This window comes from Uranotaenia lowii, chromosome 2 (assembly GCF_029784155.1).
Source record: "Uranotaenia lowii strain MFRU-FL chromosome 2, ASM2978415v1, whole genome shotgun sequence".
NCBI lineage: Eukaryota > Metazoa > Arthropoda > Insecta > Diptera > Culicidae > Uranotaenia > Uranotaenia lowii.
The window spans coordinates 407,984,085-408,003,599 of NC_073692.1; the positions used below are offsets into that span (position 1 = coordinate 407,984,085).

General features: G+C 33.3%; 2 protein-coding genes across 5 annotated transcripts in view; one reads left to right on the plus strand and one right to left on the minus strand.

Annotated features, from left to right (window-relative positions):
• The window catches only part of LOC129749259 (atypical protein kinase C), a 438,832-nt gene that overhangs the window by 217,129 nt on the left and 202,188 nt on the right, over nt 1-19,515 (plus strand). The gene's annotated exons all lie outside the window — the stretch shown is intronic.
• LOC129749263 (lipase 1-like) lies at nt 5,378-18,302 on the minus strand. Its single transcript, XM_055744199.1, has 3 exons — nt 17,611-18,302; nt 16,983-17,543; nt 5,378-6,211 (listed from the first exon to the last, which is right to left on the minus strand). The coding sequence occupies exons 1-3, from the start codon at nt 17,752-17,754 to the stop codon at nt 5,708-5,710; spliced, it is 1,209 nt and encodes a 402-aa protein (XP_055600174.1). The 5' UTR covers nt 17,755-18,302; the 3' UTR covers nt 5,378-5,707.

Here is a 19,515-nt window from a genome sequence, read left to right on the forward strand (position 1 = left end):
ATTTATATGGAGTATTAAAATGTGTCAGTTTCAAGTGAAATCAGTCATTGATAACTGATTAACTATCAAACCTACAGCGGCTTCAGCGTAGTGGTTAGAGTTCAAGTCATCTACGCCAAAGATCGAATCCTGGTCATGGCATACATAGTACACCTTCTGTGGTCTGGTGGTTTTAGCATTTGTTAGATGCTTGCCATCATTACTTGGAAAGATGTGCGCTTAGAATTAAGGAAAGAAGATCTCTTCAAAGAAATATGAAGTTTCACTGAGATCCTATGTATGTGTGTTCGTTAAAAAAAAATAATAATTTGGATTTGGATGGATATCATTACAAGTATTTTTGACATTGCTGCAGAGAGTTTAAAAAAACTTGATTTCATTCATAATTTTTTAGAACCTGTAAAACGATTAGATTTATAGTTCAAAAGTATTTAAAGTTCAATTTGGTTTAAAACTTTTTTAAAAATTCTTTCAATGAGTAAAAGTAAACAGATAGAAAATTTATATAACTTTTTTCGCAGACCCCAAAATTATTTGAAGTCTTAAGGAAAGTTGATAAATGACTCAAATCTTTTACTCTAAAATGTATTTTTTTTATTTTCAAGTTTTGTCAAAAAAGCGCAAAACATCCTAAAATAAGAAAGTTATTTCAAGAAAAAAAAGCGGTTAGAAAATTAACACATTTAGATTTGAGGCACTTGAACTTGGCCTTGTGTAATTTGTCAAAACCTTTTAAAATGTGATGTTGGGCATTTTGAAAAACAAGAAAAACAAAATAAAATTTAATTTTTTTGCTTGCCGAATATTTTAAATCAGCATAAGTTTTTTTATGACATAAATAATTTTTTCAATCAAAACTTTGAGTTATTGGATAGAGGATATTAGACTTTAGATTTGTATTGATAATTTTGTTGAGCATCGTTAGAGGTAAACGCCTATTACATGGTTTTAAACTTGTCAATGTATAAAATTAATATTCCATTGATTACTTTTTAAGTTAAAATGGTTCGTTTTCAAACTCTGTTCTTGTTTAGTAACACTTCTTAAAAAAACTTATTCTAAAGACGAGGTATGGTTTTGTATGTCTTATTTAGAGTTTCAATACAAAAGGTCAATTAAATTGCAATTTATGATTTACAATTAAAAATAAGTTTTAATTTGTGAACGTCTAAAGTGTCGCCAAATGAATGTCTCAAGTCTAGGATGATTTAAGAATACATTCTGCCGGAGGCGAGACTAATTTCTGACTTGCTTGTTATCACACCTTTTAAGGTCAAGTAATTTTCCGAAACTCCGCGAAAATTTTACTTGGAAAAAATCTTCAAGGGGGAGGGAAGGTTAAACTTCTAAACAACAACACCCCCTCCCCCCCTTCGCACGGCCTTGGTATGGGAACTTACCGAACAAATGTTTTGATTAGGTTTTTTTTCATTTCAGTGAAAAATAGAATTACTGTTTTTTTTTTTTTTAAACATCTCCTATAAACACACCGTGAGTAGTGTTCAGGTTTTCTACATGAATAATTAGAATAAATACGGTGAATTTAAGTTGACCAATTTTCTATACGAACACCCTTTACGTTAACTTTCCAATCCACTGTTCAGAATTCATCATTTGTGACTAAAACAATTTTTAAGGTTTATTGATTAAAAAGTAGGGTTTTTATTTACATCAATTTTTGAGAATTTTTTATGGTCATTATCTTAAAAAAAAATCCTTGTGCGCAATTTCAGCTTTCTTCGACAATACGTAAATTTTGTTTTTTGAGCATTTCGTAGGTGAACCAAAGATTTTCAAATTAGGGTAAATGTGCCTAATTTTGCTATATTTTGTCAGGGGTTTTTAGATTTGATAAGAGTAAGCCAAATCTTTAATTCTAAGATATAAAATTTTTAAGGTAACTAAGTTCCAAATTCTTTAAGGCACTCGGTTGAAGTTTCAAATAATCATTTTAGGTTTTAACTTTCAAAAACTGATATGTTTTTTTGAAGTGTGTCGATGTTCCTAATTTGACACCAACTGTTCCTTATTTTTGAATGAATTTATGAAAAAATAACAATTCCTTAGCTTTCAAATGAATCCTTCAGATCTGCAATACGATGTTAGATGAGAAAGATATGAATAGAATAAATTTGCATGTTTTTATAAGAATGATCCCAAACTCACCATACAAAGGGGTGATCCCAAACTTTTGGACGATAACTCAAGTGTCTATTTTATTAATTGAAAGTGCATTCTTGAATTCTTCTCAAATTTTTTTTATTGTGTTTTAAGAAGTAAAGAATAGGGATTCTAATGCCACTCAAATTTTGAGATTTGGTCCACCCTATCCCGAGATGATCGGCTTTGAATATTGAGTGCGATTTTTTGAAAATGTTATAACTTTAGGTAAAGTTTTAAGTTCAAAACTAACATATTATATTTGGGCAAAATTCCTCAAAAATAGCTATTGCTCATTATCTTTCAAATGAGATCAGAAGATTTGCAATATATCCTAAGACTACTGAGATATGAACGATCAAAATTTGCAGGTTTTTTAGTGGGTGATCCCAAACTTTTGGCCTGCAGTGTATGTGTTCCTATTTATGGTCATGTAAAGAAAAAATGTATCAGCCCAATATTTCTTTCTAATTCTGCATATGATTATCTTTCTTTTAGTTTAATGAGAAAATTCTCAAAACATACCTTTTTATCATAACTTTTATAATATTTTTGGGAATACGACCAAAGAAAACATGCCTATTTAAAATCTTCGTTTATTTCAGTTTTGAAGACAGTTGTGGATGCTAAGCTTATAAAAAATCCAACTTTTTATTTTCAAATTCGGACAGATGAAAATTGCCTTTTTTTAACAGTTTTTTTTCTTTTTAAAATGATTTTTTTTTTCATTTAACATTTATCATATCTAAAAAAGTAGAAAATTTAAAGTTATAGATACAAATAAGTTTAAAACGAATTTCTCTTTTTTCAATTTTCCATTTCGATTTTGTTCTCGTTTAGAAGCTCTCTGAAATTTGACGGTTTACTTTTCGAATATCTTTGAGTCTTTCTTCAATCCTTTGTTTTTTTGCCTCGTCAAACTAATTGTTTGCATCCATTGCTTTTGTAAGTTCGTCGATGCGGGTTCTAGCTAATAGAACAGGATTTTTTTTGTAGTTACGATGTTTCTTTTTTTTGTGGTGTCTGAGGTAACTTCAAAACCTGCGAAAAACCATCAACTTTGCAAGTTTGTAACATGTTCAATAATTTAATAAAAAAAACGGAATTAGATAATTAGCTTCGATAAAAGTACTACATTTGAGTGCTTTTCTATAGCGCGCAGGTTTCACAAATTGGTCTTCGATTTGAGGACGAATTAAGAAGCTTAGGACGGTCATCGACCATTAAATACATGTGACAAATTTAGATTTTCCTGGTTTGTAGCAGACTCTAAGAAGTTGTTCTTCAATTATTGGAAGATCGATAATATAAATATGCTCTGCTTCTATAAGTTTTCATCTGAAATATGTGTTTAAAATACACATGGGCAGACATCTGCTCTCTATAGATTGCAGTAATCTGCTGCAAGTTTCGAGTAAGCGATTTTATTGTAATTGTAAAAGACAAATGGTTCAATGATTCAAATTGATTTTTTCGAATTTATACAATGCTCATACCCATCAAGTCATGAATTTGGATAAGTTTTTTATTTTGGAATAAACACATGGTTTTTATTAAAAGCTTCCTCTTAACTGTTAAGCATCATTTTTTTTCCAGAACTTCTTCGGGTTTCTTAAACAGCGCTCTGTAAAATCTTTAAAAATATATTTTTGACATATATGAAGATATAGCTTTGAAATACACTATAGTTTGAAAAAAATCATGTTTTAACTTTATAACCATTTATTTAACAGTAAGTTGAAAATAATGTTTAGATAAAATAAGTTTTAACAACATAACGTCAATCGTATTCATTAAAAAAACGCTATAACTTCAGCATAGTTGGGAACATTTTGGCTATGTCCAACATTAGGAACAATTGAAAAAAGTGTTCCTAATTATGGACATAGCTTTTTTTAGTTTTTACTTGATAAAAACATTATTTTAACTGTATAATTACAATAATCATTGTAGTCATTGTTACAATGTGACAATTTTTTTTTAATAATTCGGTTGAAAAGTTCAGCTTATATCTTCCATTTCTAAAACGGTGTTTTTAAGAAACATGGTTAGAATCCCGATCAATTTGGACATATTTGCAAAATAAAATAGTTTTTACTAAAAACTTTAATAGTAAGAAAACTAAATTCTATGTATGATTAAAGTTAAGATGATCCGAAACATTATAATTTTGTTTGTAGTTGTGATAAGTCGAAAATAACGTTACAAACTGTCAAAATCAAACGGTATGTTAACATTAGGCACACATGCCAAATTAGGAACATCCTCCCTATGTTTTTTCGGATTTTTATTCTGAAACTTTCAATAAAAAGAAACACTGAAGTAGCTGTATATTGTAGCTGAATGTTGTCTGAAAATCATGTTTGATTTAGATTACGAGGTTTCTGAATCTATAAATTTTATACAAATCGGTTGAGAAACTAGAGATATATAGCGGTTGCGGTCAGGAGTGTCAAATTGACACTCCAGGGACTGTAACGGATAAAAATTGCTAGGACAGATGAAGCTTAAGATACATTTAAGCTTCATTTGTTATTGATGTACTAACAAGTTCTGAAATGTTCTCTATCCTCAGAAAAAGTCAAAATATAATATTATTTGATACGTAGCTGACATGTTTTTTTTTTTAATTCGTATCCATAAAAATACATTTGCGGATATAACTTCCGCAGCAAAATTCTCCCCTTTCTCTCGTTAAAAGTACACAGCTCATTCAGCTTTCGAGTAGTGGGTACCCAGTGCTTAGTTGCTGCTGTTTGCTCGCTTTACTTATTTAGTGCAGTTAAGAGGGTCGTTACGATCCGCACCGATGGACGATTATTTCCCGGAGAGCAGCAATTGTGCAAAATTCGTCACCCGAACGTTAAGTGAATGAGCAAACATCATTCTACATTCCAGCTACAACAACCGCGCCACCATTACTAGTTTTTTCTTCCTAGAGGAAGGTAGTGGTAGTTTGGTTTTAAACCATTCCCATTCATGTTTCGTTCGAACAATTCCGGTTCCGGGTTGCGGGTCTTGGGACCTGCCTGGGACGTTTGGAGCAGTCACAATTATCCCACCTTTTTGGTGCATAATGGCTGTTGCTGCTGCTGGTTCGGAGGACATAAAATGCATGTTCTCCTGAAATTACTTTGATATTTTGGGTTTTTGTCGAGGTGGGTTGCCCCGCATTTTCGGGAAATTTGCGAGGTGCTCCAAACAGGAGAAGTGTGAATTAACATGGTTCGTCAACTAAAATGGGTCGTTTGTATTTGATTGGGACGCGCAATTATGTCAAATTTTTGGTACATAGTTTGCTTTATACAATTTAACCGAAATAAATTTTAAAATATTTGGAGGATGCTTAATGAAATTCAATTTGAGGCTCAGAGTTTTAAAATATATTGGGGCCGTTATTTGTGAATCGTGTTTATTTAATTCTTATTTATTTCACATACGAGAACAGCTCCCAATGTCCTACTGGCGATCACAGATTTTTATTACAATTTTCATCAGGTAACTTAGTTGTTTAATAGTTTTATAACAGTCTTCATTATTCAATCTATCAACTACTGGATGCGGTGATCCACTTGATGACTTCCGGATAAACCATCTGATAGGCAGCCTCACCAAAGATGAAATCCGAATGGCCCAGACGATCGTAGGCTCGCATCTGAACCCGGGGGCTATTGATCAGCTTCGCCGCAAATCCCTCGACCCCAGACGAATCCACAATTTTGTCCGCCAATCCGTAATGGATGTTGACCGGAATTCGTATCCGATCCAGTGGATACAGTGGAGGAACTTTGACGCCGTACATTTCCATATTCAGGTGCGGTCCATAGTCGTACGGGGCAAAGCGCCTGGTCCAAATGATCTGGATGTAGTGTTGCAGTTCCTTGATCGAAGCTCCGCCCGGAAGTGATTGATACAGTTTGTGGACTATGGTTCGATTCATGCCGGCACTTTCCCCGGCAATGAAGTGGTAGTACAGTTCGAAGCAGATTTCCTGGTGTTTTGCGCAAAGGGCCGTGGTCAGCCGGTTGGTGCCGTACAAAGCGTAGGTGGACTGTTCAAGAAAGATTAAAATAGTAAAAGTTAGAGTTTTTGAAGTAACATTTAAGATTCTCATAATTGTAGATTTCAGATTTTTATGACCAGTTTTTTTATTGAATTAAAAGTAAAACTCTTCGAAAATAAGTTTAAAACCTCGCAATGTGAAAACCATGAATCGTGTTTCTCATGAGTTGATTTTGGCACTAATACCTTCTTGGCTTGAAGTGCTTCATTTGTAGTTTTCTTAGTTGAAAATGATTCAACTGAGCCCACCAAACCCTTTATTAATAGTACCAGTTCTCAAAAAATGTTCGATTGACCAGTAGTGGATAGATGAAATAAAAAAAATAGACCATAATTTTTTTGGTGATTTTCATCGTAATGAAATTGAGTTATTCTAATAAAAATATTAATACTCCGCTTCCAAACATTTATGTTTAGATTTTTACTTACAATTGTCCAGATGATAAGATTTTTGGTAGATGCTGTCTAATAGGGTGAAGATCTATATTTTTCTGAAGAAAAGACTAATAAATGTAAATAGAACATGATAAGATAAAATATAAAGAGAAGAGATGAAAGTACAGCTGAAAATTTCGGTAAAAAAGTAAAGTAAAACGGGAGTCAGATTCATGTCAATAATTTGCTGAAAGATGATATGCAATATTCTTTGTTATTGAAGTAAATTCGGCACTAGAGATGAAACCATTTTTTTATTATTCACTTATTATGAATTTGCTAGAATAATCTTGAATTTTCAGCTTCAGATTCGAGTTCGTGGCCCACGATTCCTCACTCTCCCATTTGGAAAACTCAAGTTTTTCAAAAAAAAATGTCTGTTGCCTTTCAGATCGATAGAACATCAATGATATGCATTGGAAAATATAAAAAGGAAACTCAAAAACCAGTGGAAAGTCTAATCTAGGTACAAGAATAGTCTTAGAAAATGCAGATAAAAATTTTGAAAAATGCTACATTTGATTAGTCAACTTTCCATTTCACTTTTTAAAATTTTCACCTGTTCTGGAACAGCTGGAACAGCATTGAAAAGAAAGGGTTTTACACCACTTTTTAACATTTTTTGTAGTAGATCTTAAGAAAAAAAAATATTTTCATGTGTAAACAACATATAGCTTCCGAATTGACAATTTTAGCTTTGTTATGGTCAGCAGAACATCGTTAGGATTATACTATTGATCTTCATAAAAATTTTATACATCACCAGAACTCTAATAAAGCTCTAATATGGCTATTTGGCTTTATGCTTCGATAAAATCATTATGCTGTAAAATTTTCGTCACCAAAGCTTTCATGAAACATGTTGGCCATTTTTGTTTTTTTTCGATTCCGTGAGTTCTCCGAGTAGTTTTTAATTTTTTTTCAACAACCATGGTGAGTTTTTAATTTTAGTACAGTAAATGCGGATAGACTTTTTTAATGCAATAAGGCTGGAACAATTTTTTTTTGTCTCCCCCCCCTTCGAAGTTTCCAAAAATCCCGAAGGGCGGAATATATAAAGTTCTAAGTATTTTATGTAAATTTAAAAAAAAAATCAAATATCCGAAAGTTTTCAAGACCAATAAAAAACAAATATTGGATGATGGGAGTTATTTAACCTTTTACATTCTTGATTTTGTTGAACATTTCGAAAAAAAATTACTTGATTTATAGGTTCTGTGCAATGATATAGTATGCAGTTTTATTGCATACAAGTTATCATGCAATTTATTCCAATTTATTTGTTTTTCGCATTATTTTTTGTTATCCCCCCTCGCGATGTTCCAACTCCGAGTGACAAAAGAAGGATTTGAAATTTGTTCCGGCCTAAATATGAGACTGGTTGTGAGTGACAGGTGATATGAAACCATTAGTTGAAGTCGAATTTCGTTGTCGGCATCCATCGAGAAACATAAGATGGCGGCTTTTGCTAAACCTTAAAAGGCTGTAAATGACTGAATATTTCATGAATAGGATTCAGTTCGATGTCACCTAAGATGATCACGTTCGCTGATCTTTAAAATGCTGTAAATGGTCTCAATCTCATTAGAATTAATTAAAATATTCGGAAAAATGTAAAACAAAGTAAAAAATGAAAAAATGACAAATCTAGGCGCACCAAAATAAAATAAGGTAGAATATGATGAAAAAAAAAAAAAAATTAAACAAGACAAAACCAGATTAACTAAGCCAAAATTTATATGTACATTTATATGTGTAAATTATTCAGGGCAAAGTTGTTTTACATTAAAAGTTATTTATTTTTGAAAATAAGTCCTAGGAGTTGCAAATTTTTCTTCATGAAGCTTTAAAAAATATGGGGATTTATGAGCTCAGTTGGTAAGTCAGTTGCCTCCTGAGCTGATGTCCGTGAGTTCAAGCCCGAGAGTAAACATAGAACACAGTTGTTCCAGATTTCAGATTTCGTTCGTTCCAGATTTCGTTTCATTTAGAAAAAAAAACTTTTTTTACTCACTGAAATAAGCAAGTTAATTCTGTTTAACCTCAAGAATAACTAATTTATACATGGGTGAATTTTTGCGTTCCGAACCTAAATTCAAAACCTGAATCTAAATTTCTGACAAGAAGTCCTATGAATTTGAAACCAAAAAGTGAAATTTGTATAAGAATTTTCAAGCAGAAATATTTTATGTGTTTCTGAATTTATGGTCTCAATACAATTTTTGTAATTGAAATTGCCAATTTTAATAAAATTGTGAATGATGAAATTGATTCTTTTGTTTGAATTCTGGACTCATGATTTTTTTTTTTATGTTTCAATGCTGCATACAAATTGAGGATACAAATTCCAAATCCAAATCTTAAAAATGGTTCAAATTTTAAATATTTTAATTCCATATTCTGAAATTTTGAGTTAAAAAATATGGAAAATTCAGCATATTTGGTGCGAAGCAGGATTCTATACCAATGATAAACCAAACTAATACAAGACCAATAAAATTGATACTTACTAGATATTTTTCCGCAAGTATCCGGCTGGAAAAAAATCCGGGCAATTTTTCTTTAAAAAAAAGGCATATTGTTGCAAATTTTTCCTCAAAATCTTGCCAATATGCAGGCAATTTCAGAATATGTACATTAAAATCAAGAAGAATAAAACGTGGAAAACTGTTTTGATTTTATCGAAACACATAAGTCGATCCAGAATCATATTTTAGGCTTCCAAAAAATCATTAATATTTATTTAGACAAAATTTGTTAAAATTAAATACTTTGGACACAAGATACATAATTCTACGAACTCAATTAAATTTTTCGTTTGATTTTGCAAATTGAGTCAGACAATCTCCACGAGAGTAAGAAAATTTTGTTAAAAATCCGGAAAATCTTATTCTAACTTTGAATTTTGACATTTGACATTTTTTGAAAAGCTGTTGCAGAATTGTGGTCCTGAAATCCTCTACTGTAACTCTTGAACCATTTTAGTTGTTTATCAAAATTTTATTAGAAACATCAAATTTTATGTTTAGCAAAACAAATTTCACTTGGCATTTTTGGACCTTCACGGGGAAGAGGGGGGGGGGTGTTTAACCCCCAAAACCCCCTTCTCCGTTCCTACGACCATGGTTTATAAGTTCAAATTCAGTTAACTTACATTTTTAAGTTTTGTTGCGTGCTTTTTTCAACAAAAAGTTGATATGTTATGTAGTGTCGTCGATCATAGAGAATTGTTTCAAAAGTAATAATTTTGTTAAAAAAATTTAACAATTTTTAAACATCAAAGTAGCTAACCTCAATTCTCAACTCAATTTGATCTAATCCGAAAATTCCGCCAGCTGTTCTAGAACTGGTTTAGCACGCTATCGCAAATTACGGGTAACTTTTGATTAGCAAGAAAGGAAATGGTTCAAATAATTAAACTATTTAGGAAATGCACCTTATAATTCACTTTATGTAAGCCTCGGATTTACCCACGTTGCTGAAGTGATTCTGTAGATGATGAAAAAAATGAGTCCACCGTCGTCGTTCGTCTTGTCAGAAATAGTTGTAGGAAACGCACCTAATCTCAGTATCTGCAGCAATGTACCCAGTTCTTAACCAATTGAAAACAAGAAAATGCATAACGGAAACAAAATAAAACAGGATTTGACAACATGAAACAAGATGGAACAGGATAAAACAACAAAAATAAACAAAAAAACGATGTTAGATAAAATAAGAAACAAGAGAAAAAACTTAATAACACTCGATAAAACAATATCGAAGAAGACGTAACAAGTTTAAAGAAAGTTGCAAATACTTAAAATGATAAAATAATTCAAAGCATGGTAATACAAAATTAACAATTCTCCTCTAGCAAAAACAAAAATTAAGTCATAGAAATGGTAAAATAAAATAAAACTAGATAAAAACTAGAAGTACCGGTAGAAATAAGTTTAGCTTCGATTTCAATTGGCGACCAGTCGAGTGGAAGGATCCCAGCAAACATTTTTGTAGGCATATTTCTCAAAAACTTAATTATGCATTTAATATACAATATAGAATTATCGTATAAGACTCGAAAAAACAGCATTTACCTACCAACGTGGAGGCAACATTCATACATATTTGTAACTTCTGGCTTAAGCGATAAGAATCATACAAATTGGACGATATTCTACACCTCATTCGTACATCCTGAAAATATGCGAGAGAGCGCAAGTTTTGCCCTCAATGCATACAAACCGTTTCACTGCTTATCGCAGAGAGAACAACAAGGATATTTCCTCACTATCATATCCGATTTATACCGACTTTAAGTATCCATTTCTACGATCGTTTACTTATTTGATAGGCATTGCGATTCGCATAAACCGTGTTAACGACTTGAGCTATCATTTCTTTTGCAATTTTTTGTTTGCTGGGATTTGACTTGAAAATAAGTGTCACCTACACGTAAAATCCTTGCACCTGACTGGTGTCAAGTTGAAATCGTAGATTGTATTTTTTCTACCGGTACTTATACTAATAAGGCTATGATCATTTAGTATCCGGGCAGTTACAAACGATTGTATTTTAAAAACTATTCATTGGATCGAAAAACTTTCTATGGAGGAAATGAAGGTGTTAATATGAATTTTAGTATAAAAATATAAAAAAAATTATTTATCAATGACTTCAAGAAATAATCTTACTTTTTCATAAAATCTCTTTTTTATCTTTGCACACTTGTGTCAGTCATGTATTGATCTATTATTTCTACCACAGAAGTAAAGCCTTTGCAAAATCATGATATTTCACACAAATTCACCAGGAAAAAGCAATTGGATTCTAGTTGGAACCTTTTCATGAGTAGGCATGTCGAAAAATTTGATCTCTTAAATCCGGTTTTAACATAAATTTCTTCGTTCATCAGGAAACATCTGTCACATTGCGTAAAAACCGGTTGCACATATTGCAATCTAAGGAACTGTTCACTATTAGTCATTTACTTGATGTCTACTAGTCAGACAACACTTTTTGACGGACAGAAATGGATTAATTGCATTATATAAGGGGTCTGCATTCAGTTGTCCCCAATAACCATAGACTTTTTACCATATTTAAGATCAAGGGTTCTATTCCGATGCTTGATTTGAACTTCGTGTGGATTCTAGAGTGGCTCCTTATACTTCTTAACCATTTGGTCCAAAAAAGAATCAGAAAAAAATCAACAATTTATGAGCTTTCAAGTCGAAAATGAAGAATTTTCGAGGCGCAAAATGCGCAAAAGAGGCAAATTTGTTAAAAATTTGTTTACCATGTCTTTTTGCATCATAAATATCTCAAACACACATTAACTCAAAAATCTGACAAAAATAGGCAAGATAGTCCTTTTCATAACCAACACAACGCTGCTAAAGTTTTGCATATCCGAGCTCCAATAACGAAGCTATCACCGAAATAAAATGCCCGGATACTAAATGATCAAAGCCTTAGCTTATACTAGCGAACTCGCGACACTTATTTTCGTCAACTACAATTTAAAGCCTTCCACTTGACTGGCCGCAAGTTGAAATTGAAACTAAACTAATATTTACAGGTACTAACACATGTAACTTGAACTTGCGAACTTGTGACACTTATTTTTGTCACCTACTAGTCAAACCTTTCCACTTGACTGCTGAGAAGTTGAAATCGGAGATGATCATATTTCTACCGGTACCAATACTAGAAGCTTATACAAGCGAACTCGCAACACTTATTTTCGTCACCTACAAATCAAACTCTTTCACAAGACGGGTCCCAAGTTAAAATAACACAAGTAGCTTGTACTAGCGAACTCGCGACATTTATTCCCGTCACCTTGCCAGTCAAAATCGGAGCTAAACTTATTTCCACCGGTATGATTGTCGTTAATTTTCACTTGGTTGTTGCAATTCCTCGTTTAATTTTCCCAGAGAAGAGGCACCTAAATAATCCACGCGTTGTGGACGAGTACCTAGTTTCAATTTTTGTGATCAATGAACTTCATAACAGTCGAAAAAGGGAGTATGCAATTTTGGTTACACCACTCATGTAAAATATCTCGAAGTATTTATTTATTCGGAAAACGAAAATTCTCATCAAGGACCTGCAAAAATATTCATGAACAGAAAAATCAATCAATTTTCTATTCAATATGATTGGAGCGGCTATCAAATTAATTTGAAAGGATTATGACATGAAATGAATACGGCAAAATGCTCCTTTACTTGAAGGGTAAAAATTTAAAAGCTATTTTAAAGCTTTGATTTTGACTGAAAGGATGTTGACACTATCTAGTAATGTTTTGTGGTAATCTGTCAAGTAGTTTTTTGATAACGTCTAATGATTAAAGTTATTGACTAAAATGTTTGGGCAACATCTGCGAAATCTATTTTTAAATTTTATCAATGCTATGACAAGTTTAGCAAATTATCCACTTTCTGCAAGAAATCAACATTATAAACTTTTTATAACTGTTTTTGCTAATGGTGGATTTCCAGATCAAACCAAAACAGAGTATTAACTTTGAGAAACTTTTGAAAGTGCCATGGAAGGAAAAATGTCACGTTTGTATGCTTTTTTTTTAAGTATATTTGGCCGTTACTTCGATTTGCATCCTCCACGGATCGTCAGCCAAAATTAGTACTAGAAATATATATTTTTTAATTTTCTTCTCATTTTTCTCCGTAACATTCAGGTGGGGCTTTTCAATGTTAAATGTTTGACAGGACATTCGCCAAGCTAGAAAGATCTAACCAATTTTTTCACGTTAATTTCACTCCGTTAATGGGGGTTCCATTTTGCACACGATGTAACCACCGTATTTTGTTTATTTAATCGGTGGGCTTTTTTTTATTATTATGACACGATGTTTGGTCTATTTTTTTGTTTATTGGGCGAATCAGACAGAAAAATTGACCAGCTTGAAAGGTTCGGATGACGCTTTGTTAAACCCCCATCTTCCAATACCTTCATGGAATCAATCATTCTCACTTTCATTCAAATTTTAGCTCACTGTTAGATGCTCTAGGATCCTTCTAGAACGATTTACCACATGGATTTTAGTCGCATAGTTGATTTCCAGCTATTTTGGGGTCTCTCAAAATAAGTTTATATTACTAATTAGCATGGCCCCAGGAACGCGGGGGAGAATTTGGGGGGTTAAGCTCTCGTCCCCCCATGAGGGTCCATCAAAAGCAAACGAGGTATTCTACTCTACACTCAAAACTTGTTATACTTAATAAAAATTTTATTGTGGAGTAAGGTAGTAACGATAGTCACAATTTGACTGATGTCAAAAACTCTAAAACCAAACCAGGTTCAGAATTCCAAACAAGATTAAACTTATTTCAGAGATTTTGGCTCAAAATCGAAATTGTATTTGTGTTTTCATATTTAGGATTATGTTTCCAGATTATGACTCTTTTTTCGGTTCGAATCATCATTGGAAATTGAAATAAAAAGCTGTGTTCGAAATCGTCGTTTAAATTTGGTTTTACACTTCCTTCAAAATTTGGTTCATGATTTTTGGAACTTATACGCTTTTTTTACATTTAGATAATATTTTTCCAAATATAAAAAAAAACTTTGACATCATTATGAGTTTTTGTATCATGATCAGATTCGAAATTAATGAACTTTATTCTTATGAAAAAATCATACATAAAATGTTTCCAAATGTTTTTCTTTTCAATTAGATTTGCAAGTCGATATAGAAATACATTATAAAAATAAAAAATATACATTGAAACCCAAAATATCCGAATTATACTTATGGTTTCATGATTGAGGGCTCTGAAACTGATGCAAGTCTAGGCTCAATTTCTAATTTCAGACACTGTTTTTCTGTACATATGTACATTTTTATGTACATTCATGCTCAAAATCCAGATTGAGACTCAGCTCAAATATTTGTTCCACAATCAAAATAAAATCCTCAAGATGACTATTGTGGTAAGAAATTTCAATAGCAAGAGATCGCAGACTTATAATTCTGATTGTTAGTTCGATTTTAAAATCTAACCAAAGTCAGATCGTTCAGCTGAATATGAAAAAAAAATTAAGAACAATTTGAGTTAATTTTGCTAGTTTTGTCTTGTGAAAAAGGTTATTAAAAGCTGCGGCCATGGCTATCACGACATTGATCATGTTGTTTGGTCGTGCGAGGTCCACTTGATCGCCAGAGGGAAATTAACAGATTCGCTTCGGGCCCAAGGAAGGCAACCTTATGTACCTGTAAGAGATGTGTTGGCTGCCTTAGATCTAACTTACCTTTCCGAACTCTATCTATTCTTCAAAGCTATCGATCTTATTCTGTAAACTTTTTCTTGAACTTTTACTAACTTTAGATTTAGCTATGAAATGTAAACAGTGCAAATAAAAAAATTGGCTCCTTTAACCTAATGGATTGAGCCGTTGCAAATAAACGAATTATAAAAAAAAAAAAAGTTATTAAAAAAAACCATCCACAAGAATTGTTTTTTTTTTTATTAAAAGTAATTGATGATAAAGAAACATGTATCTTCTCTTAATTAAACTTCAGGAAATTCCAAATGCTTTGGCGTATTGTTCATCATTATTAATATTGCAGTTTTTCAAGAAACAAAGTTCAAACTTAAGTCTTTAACTTCGATCTTGTTTGATAGATACGATTTAAACCGTGAAATTTTAACTTTTACTTTTAATTTTGAAAATTGTATCTTTTTAAGATTTTTTTTTTCGAAATTGAAGATTTTCTTGAAAAATATAGTAAAATAATATCAAATAATAAACATTTGGCCAGTATACTCGGTTTACCTGTACTGCCCGGATGTATAGTAAAAATAATAGGAATGGTTTGGTAGGGCCCAGTTTTCCCAATTTTGTTGAAAAATATCCTTATTTTGTCCGGATTCATTTAATTTTTTTTTGGGACAATCAAATAAAAAATACAATTTGTATTTGGGGTTTAAATTTTGACGCCTAAAAATTAAATTTTACGAGCTAGATTTGTAAAAATAAACATAAACAATTTTTCGGGAGACTGAAATACGATTTAAAATCTGGTTATGTTTTTATATGAAAAAATTATGGTTTAAATGTATTTTTCGTTGGATAGTTCCTGGATTTTTGTAAAAATTTCCGGGATTTTGGTATGAAAATTTGGAAATATAATGCCTGAATTTGGCCAGGTTTTAAGCCCGGATACGTGCGGGAGAATATCTGGCAATCTTAAGCTAAGTTCACCAGATTTTGTTGCAAATTTTATTTTTTTTTTTGTTTCGATTATAGTTGTTTTACCATCTTTATGGCATTCGCGACTTTATATCAACATTGCAGTTGGCGGACAGTTATTGAAAAACTTATCCGGTACAACTGTGTTCGATGTTTACTCTTGAGCTCGAACTCACGGACATCTGCTCAGGAAGCAACTGACTTGCCAACTGAGCTATATCACAAGCCCCTATTTGCAAATTTTATGATTTCAACAATCGATGAAAGTAGGTTTCCTATTTTATTACTGAAGGATTCTTTATACAAATCATAATCATCTTTTGAAAGATTTTTTGAAGTTTTTTAAAAGTTTCAAAAAACTATTTACGTAAAAGAACTTAAAAATGAATAATAATGAAGTATTAAAAAAAAATTTAAATAATACACTCTTTGAGCAAAAATGTCATAGAAAAAATAGGTCACCAAACCCCCCCTCAGTCAGTTCTTCCTACGACCCTGATAGGTTCTATCACTGAAAATTTCATAAATTTTCATACATTTGATTGAAAATTATTCCCAAATTTAAGTGTTGCATTTTTTTTTTCGAATACAATCCGTAGGATAATCACTGCTTTGTCAGTTGAAAAAGTCATACATCGCAGGGTGACACCTTGAATTCAAAAATTAAAAAAAATATTGTTTTCTCGGGAAACATCTTTGCATGCACAAGCCCGTAATTCAGTTGATCAAATTAATGCTCAACCGATGCATCCATGCAGCTTTCAGTTTATTCTCAAAGTTCTTACCGTCATTCATTTTTCTGGAATAGTTATTTGCAAAATTTTACGTTTTTTTTTCCAATCCTCAATCTAAGAATTTGTTATTTCACTTTGAATCACTAAATGTGATGTAATCAATGATTCAATGTTTGTTTTCATTTTTCTTATTCTTCTTTCTGAATCGTGACAGGTTTGATTCCATGGAAGAACCCTGTTAGTATATCTACAGCACCACTGAAACACTTAACTTATGACTCACTTAATTTTTTGCCTAATCATGACCTCACAGTACCACTCAAAGGTAAAGTTCATCTCACTGTTTCCTTAACCAACTTTCGCCAACCACTCATTAACTCCCTCCATACTCACCGGATGCTTCGTCAGCTTACTGATCGGTATCACCAGGAACCGGTAGAACGTATTGGCCACATTCGTTCCGGGAGCTAAGGCATCAAAAACCGTAACCTTATCGTTATACTCCGGCCTCATCGAAAGCATAACCGCAGCCACCCCTCCACCTTCGGAGAAGGCCAAAAGCCTCAAGGTTCTTCTTGAGGTCCTTTCAAGAACGGCGTCGATTGTGGCAGGAAGATCGTACATACCCATCTCGTGCCAGCTGTAGTTCCAAAATTCCTTGGAGCAAGTGCATAACGTTTCGTGCTGGTGGGAATTTATGGAGGATCGACTGTTGGCCAGCCAAACGTCGTATCCCAAGTCTACCAGTTGGTATGCTAGGGATTTTCCGGGTCCCAGCACTAGCCAATCGGCCGAGGTGTTGAGGATTCCATGCTGAAGAAGGATCACTTCCCGAGTTGAGTTCCCGATGGGTCTTTCGTTCTTCCAGATCTGGTAGATTTTGAGCACGTAACCGTCCTCGGTTACGACACGATATGGTTCACCTTGATATTCGTCCAGGGCCAGGAGTTCGTCCTGAAAATTGTAGGGAGAAAATTTTTCCTGAGAGCTGGTGTATACTGGCGTTTTGAGGAATTCTCACCGTTCGTTCCCGATTGAGGGGAAGTGAATCCATGAAGGCGTTCAGCGGATCACAAACGCAATCCTTCTGAAACAGTAAGGACTTGACCAGGGAAATCCTCAGAAGCAGCACTTCCACCAGCAGATTTTTCCATCGAAGTATCATCTCGTGTTTTCTAAATTTTCGAGAACGAAACCACCTATCTGTCACTGCTAGCTAACCGATTGACGTTCTAGGATCTAATGATGGTTCCTCTCGTTGAAACAACAACATTATTAAGTAAACATTGCTCTGGTCTGGTCAATCAGCAGCATCCGACAGCCGGACCAACTATTAAGAGTGGAACCTAGACGTCATCAATCGTCTACACATGAGTTAAGGTGACGCGAGAACGTCCGAAAGCCGGGTGCGTTATGGATTTGAGAAGCCGACGACGACGACTGATTTGAGCAATTAATCATATCACTCGAGAACGAGATCGCAGCGAGATCCATTCGATGATCGGCAGCATTCATTCTGCTTACCAAATTTACCATTTTTTTTCTCATGTTAGCACAATTACCACCAATTTTTTTTTATGAGTTCACCCAGACAGTTGCTTCCATTCTGAGAGACCACACTTGTTGCTGTTGATAGAGAAGTAATTACGGTGCCAAGCTTAAGAGTTGGGTACAAAGTTTGTACGCGTCCTGTTCTGTCAAGAGTAGTGTACTTAGAGCCGGCGCACTTGAAGAAACCTGCCTTCTTACTACATTGCTTTTGAAGTCGTTGATAAACGGCTCCCCGATCTGCACTTGACCTTGGCGCTCGCGAAAGATCTAGACTCTAGAGAGTAAATAGCTGCCAATGTAGTTCTAACTAATCATCTCTGTCGTCGCGACGCTGATGCTGGATGCTGAACGGTGAAAAATGAGGTGTGATATTTTCCGTCATAACAGAATTGCTAGATCGACTTCCAATTCAGAATATCAACTTTTGAAAGTATTTTCAAAAGTTGTTCCTCAACATAAAATTCTAATTCATAAAAAATACTTGGTCAATCACGCCGGTTTTGATTTTTTTACTCCTAATTTGAGCCAGTCCAGTGAAAAGTGTCATCAGGTGAGTTTTATAAAATCACCTTTAATCGTAGAATCATATCAGAGCTGATTTCAAATACTGCGATCTTTCTGTAACATGCGAGCTGTGAAGTTTGCCGACGAATACCAACAAAATTCCCTCATCTTCGCAGCCGGGTGTGAATTATGGTGTTAATTTTGCATCTTTCTTGCCTGTCCAGCTCTGATTGATACGACATATAACCGTTTAGAATTATTTGCTGGAGCAAAACAGCTAAACTGAGTAGAGCGTGTGTTTTGGAGTAGTGGCGAAACGGAGGAACCTGTTCGGGAACACCTCATTAGAGGGAAATTAAACAAACAACTTCGATAAAGCAATGCGCAGCAATTTGAAACTTGTCTAAGAATCGCAAATTAATTGGCATCTGATTCCTGCCCATCTTTGCCAAACCATATTCGAACTGTAGTGACCTAAAGCTTGTTGTCCGGTGGAAGAAAACATTTTACTCCGATAGATTTTTCGTGTCGAAATTCTCTGAATGATAGGCTATCATTGTCTCAGTTTAATTACGAAAAACAACATAAGCATTTGTAAATCTATTTTTGACGGTCGCCATAGAAGTACATTATTCACAAGCAAGCATCGAAAAATTCAGTACAGAATCATACTTGAAGCTTAGGTTCCATTCGAGTAGCGTCAGTATTTTTCTTTCAATTTTGTTGATTCGTATAATAACACTAGTTTACAAAGTTTTTTAAAAAAAATGGTGAACCTATATTTTTAATGTACAATTGGGCGTTGAATCTTAAAATGAAATTCAAAAAAATCTCAGTAAAACAGTTATCAGGTTATGATCCAAATATAAAT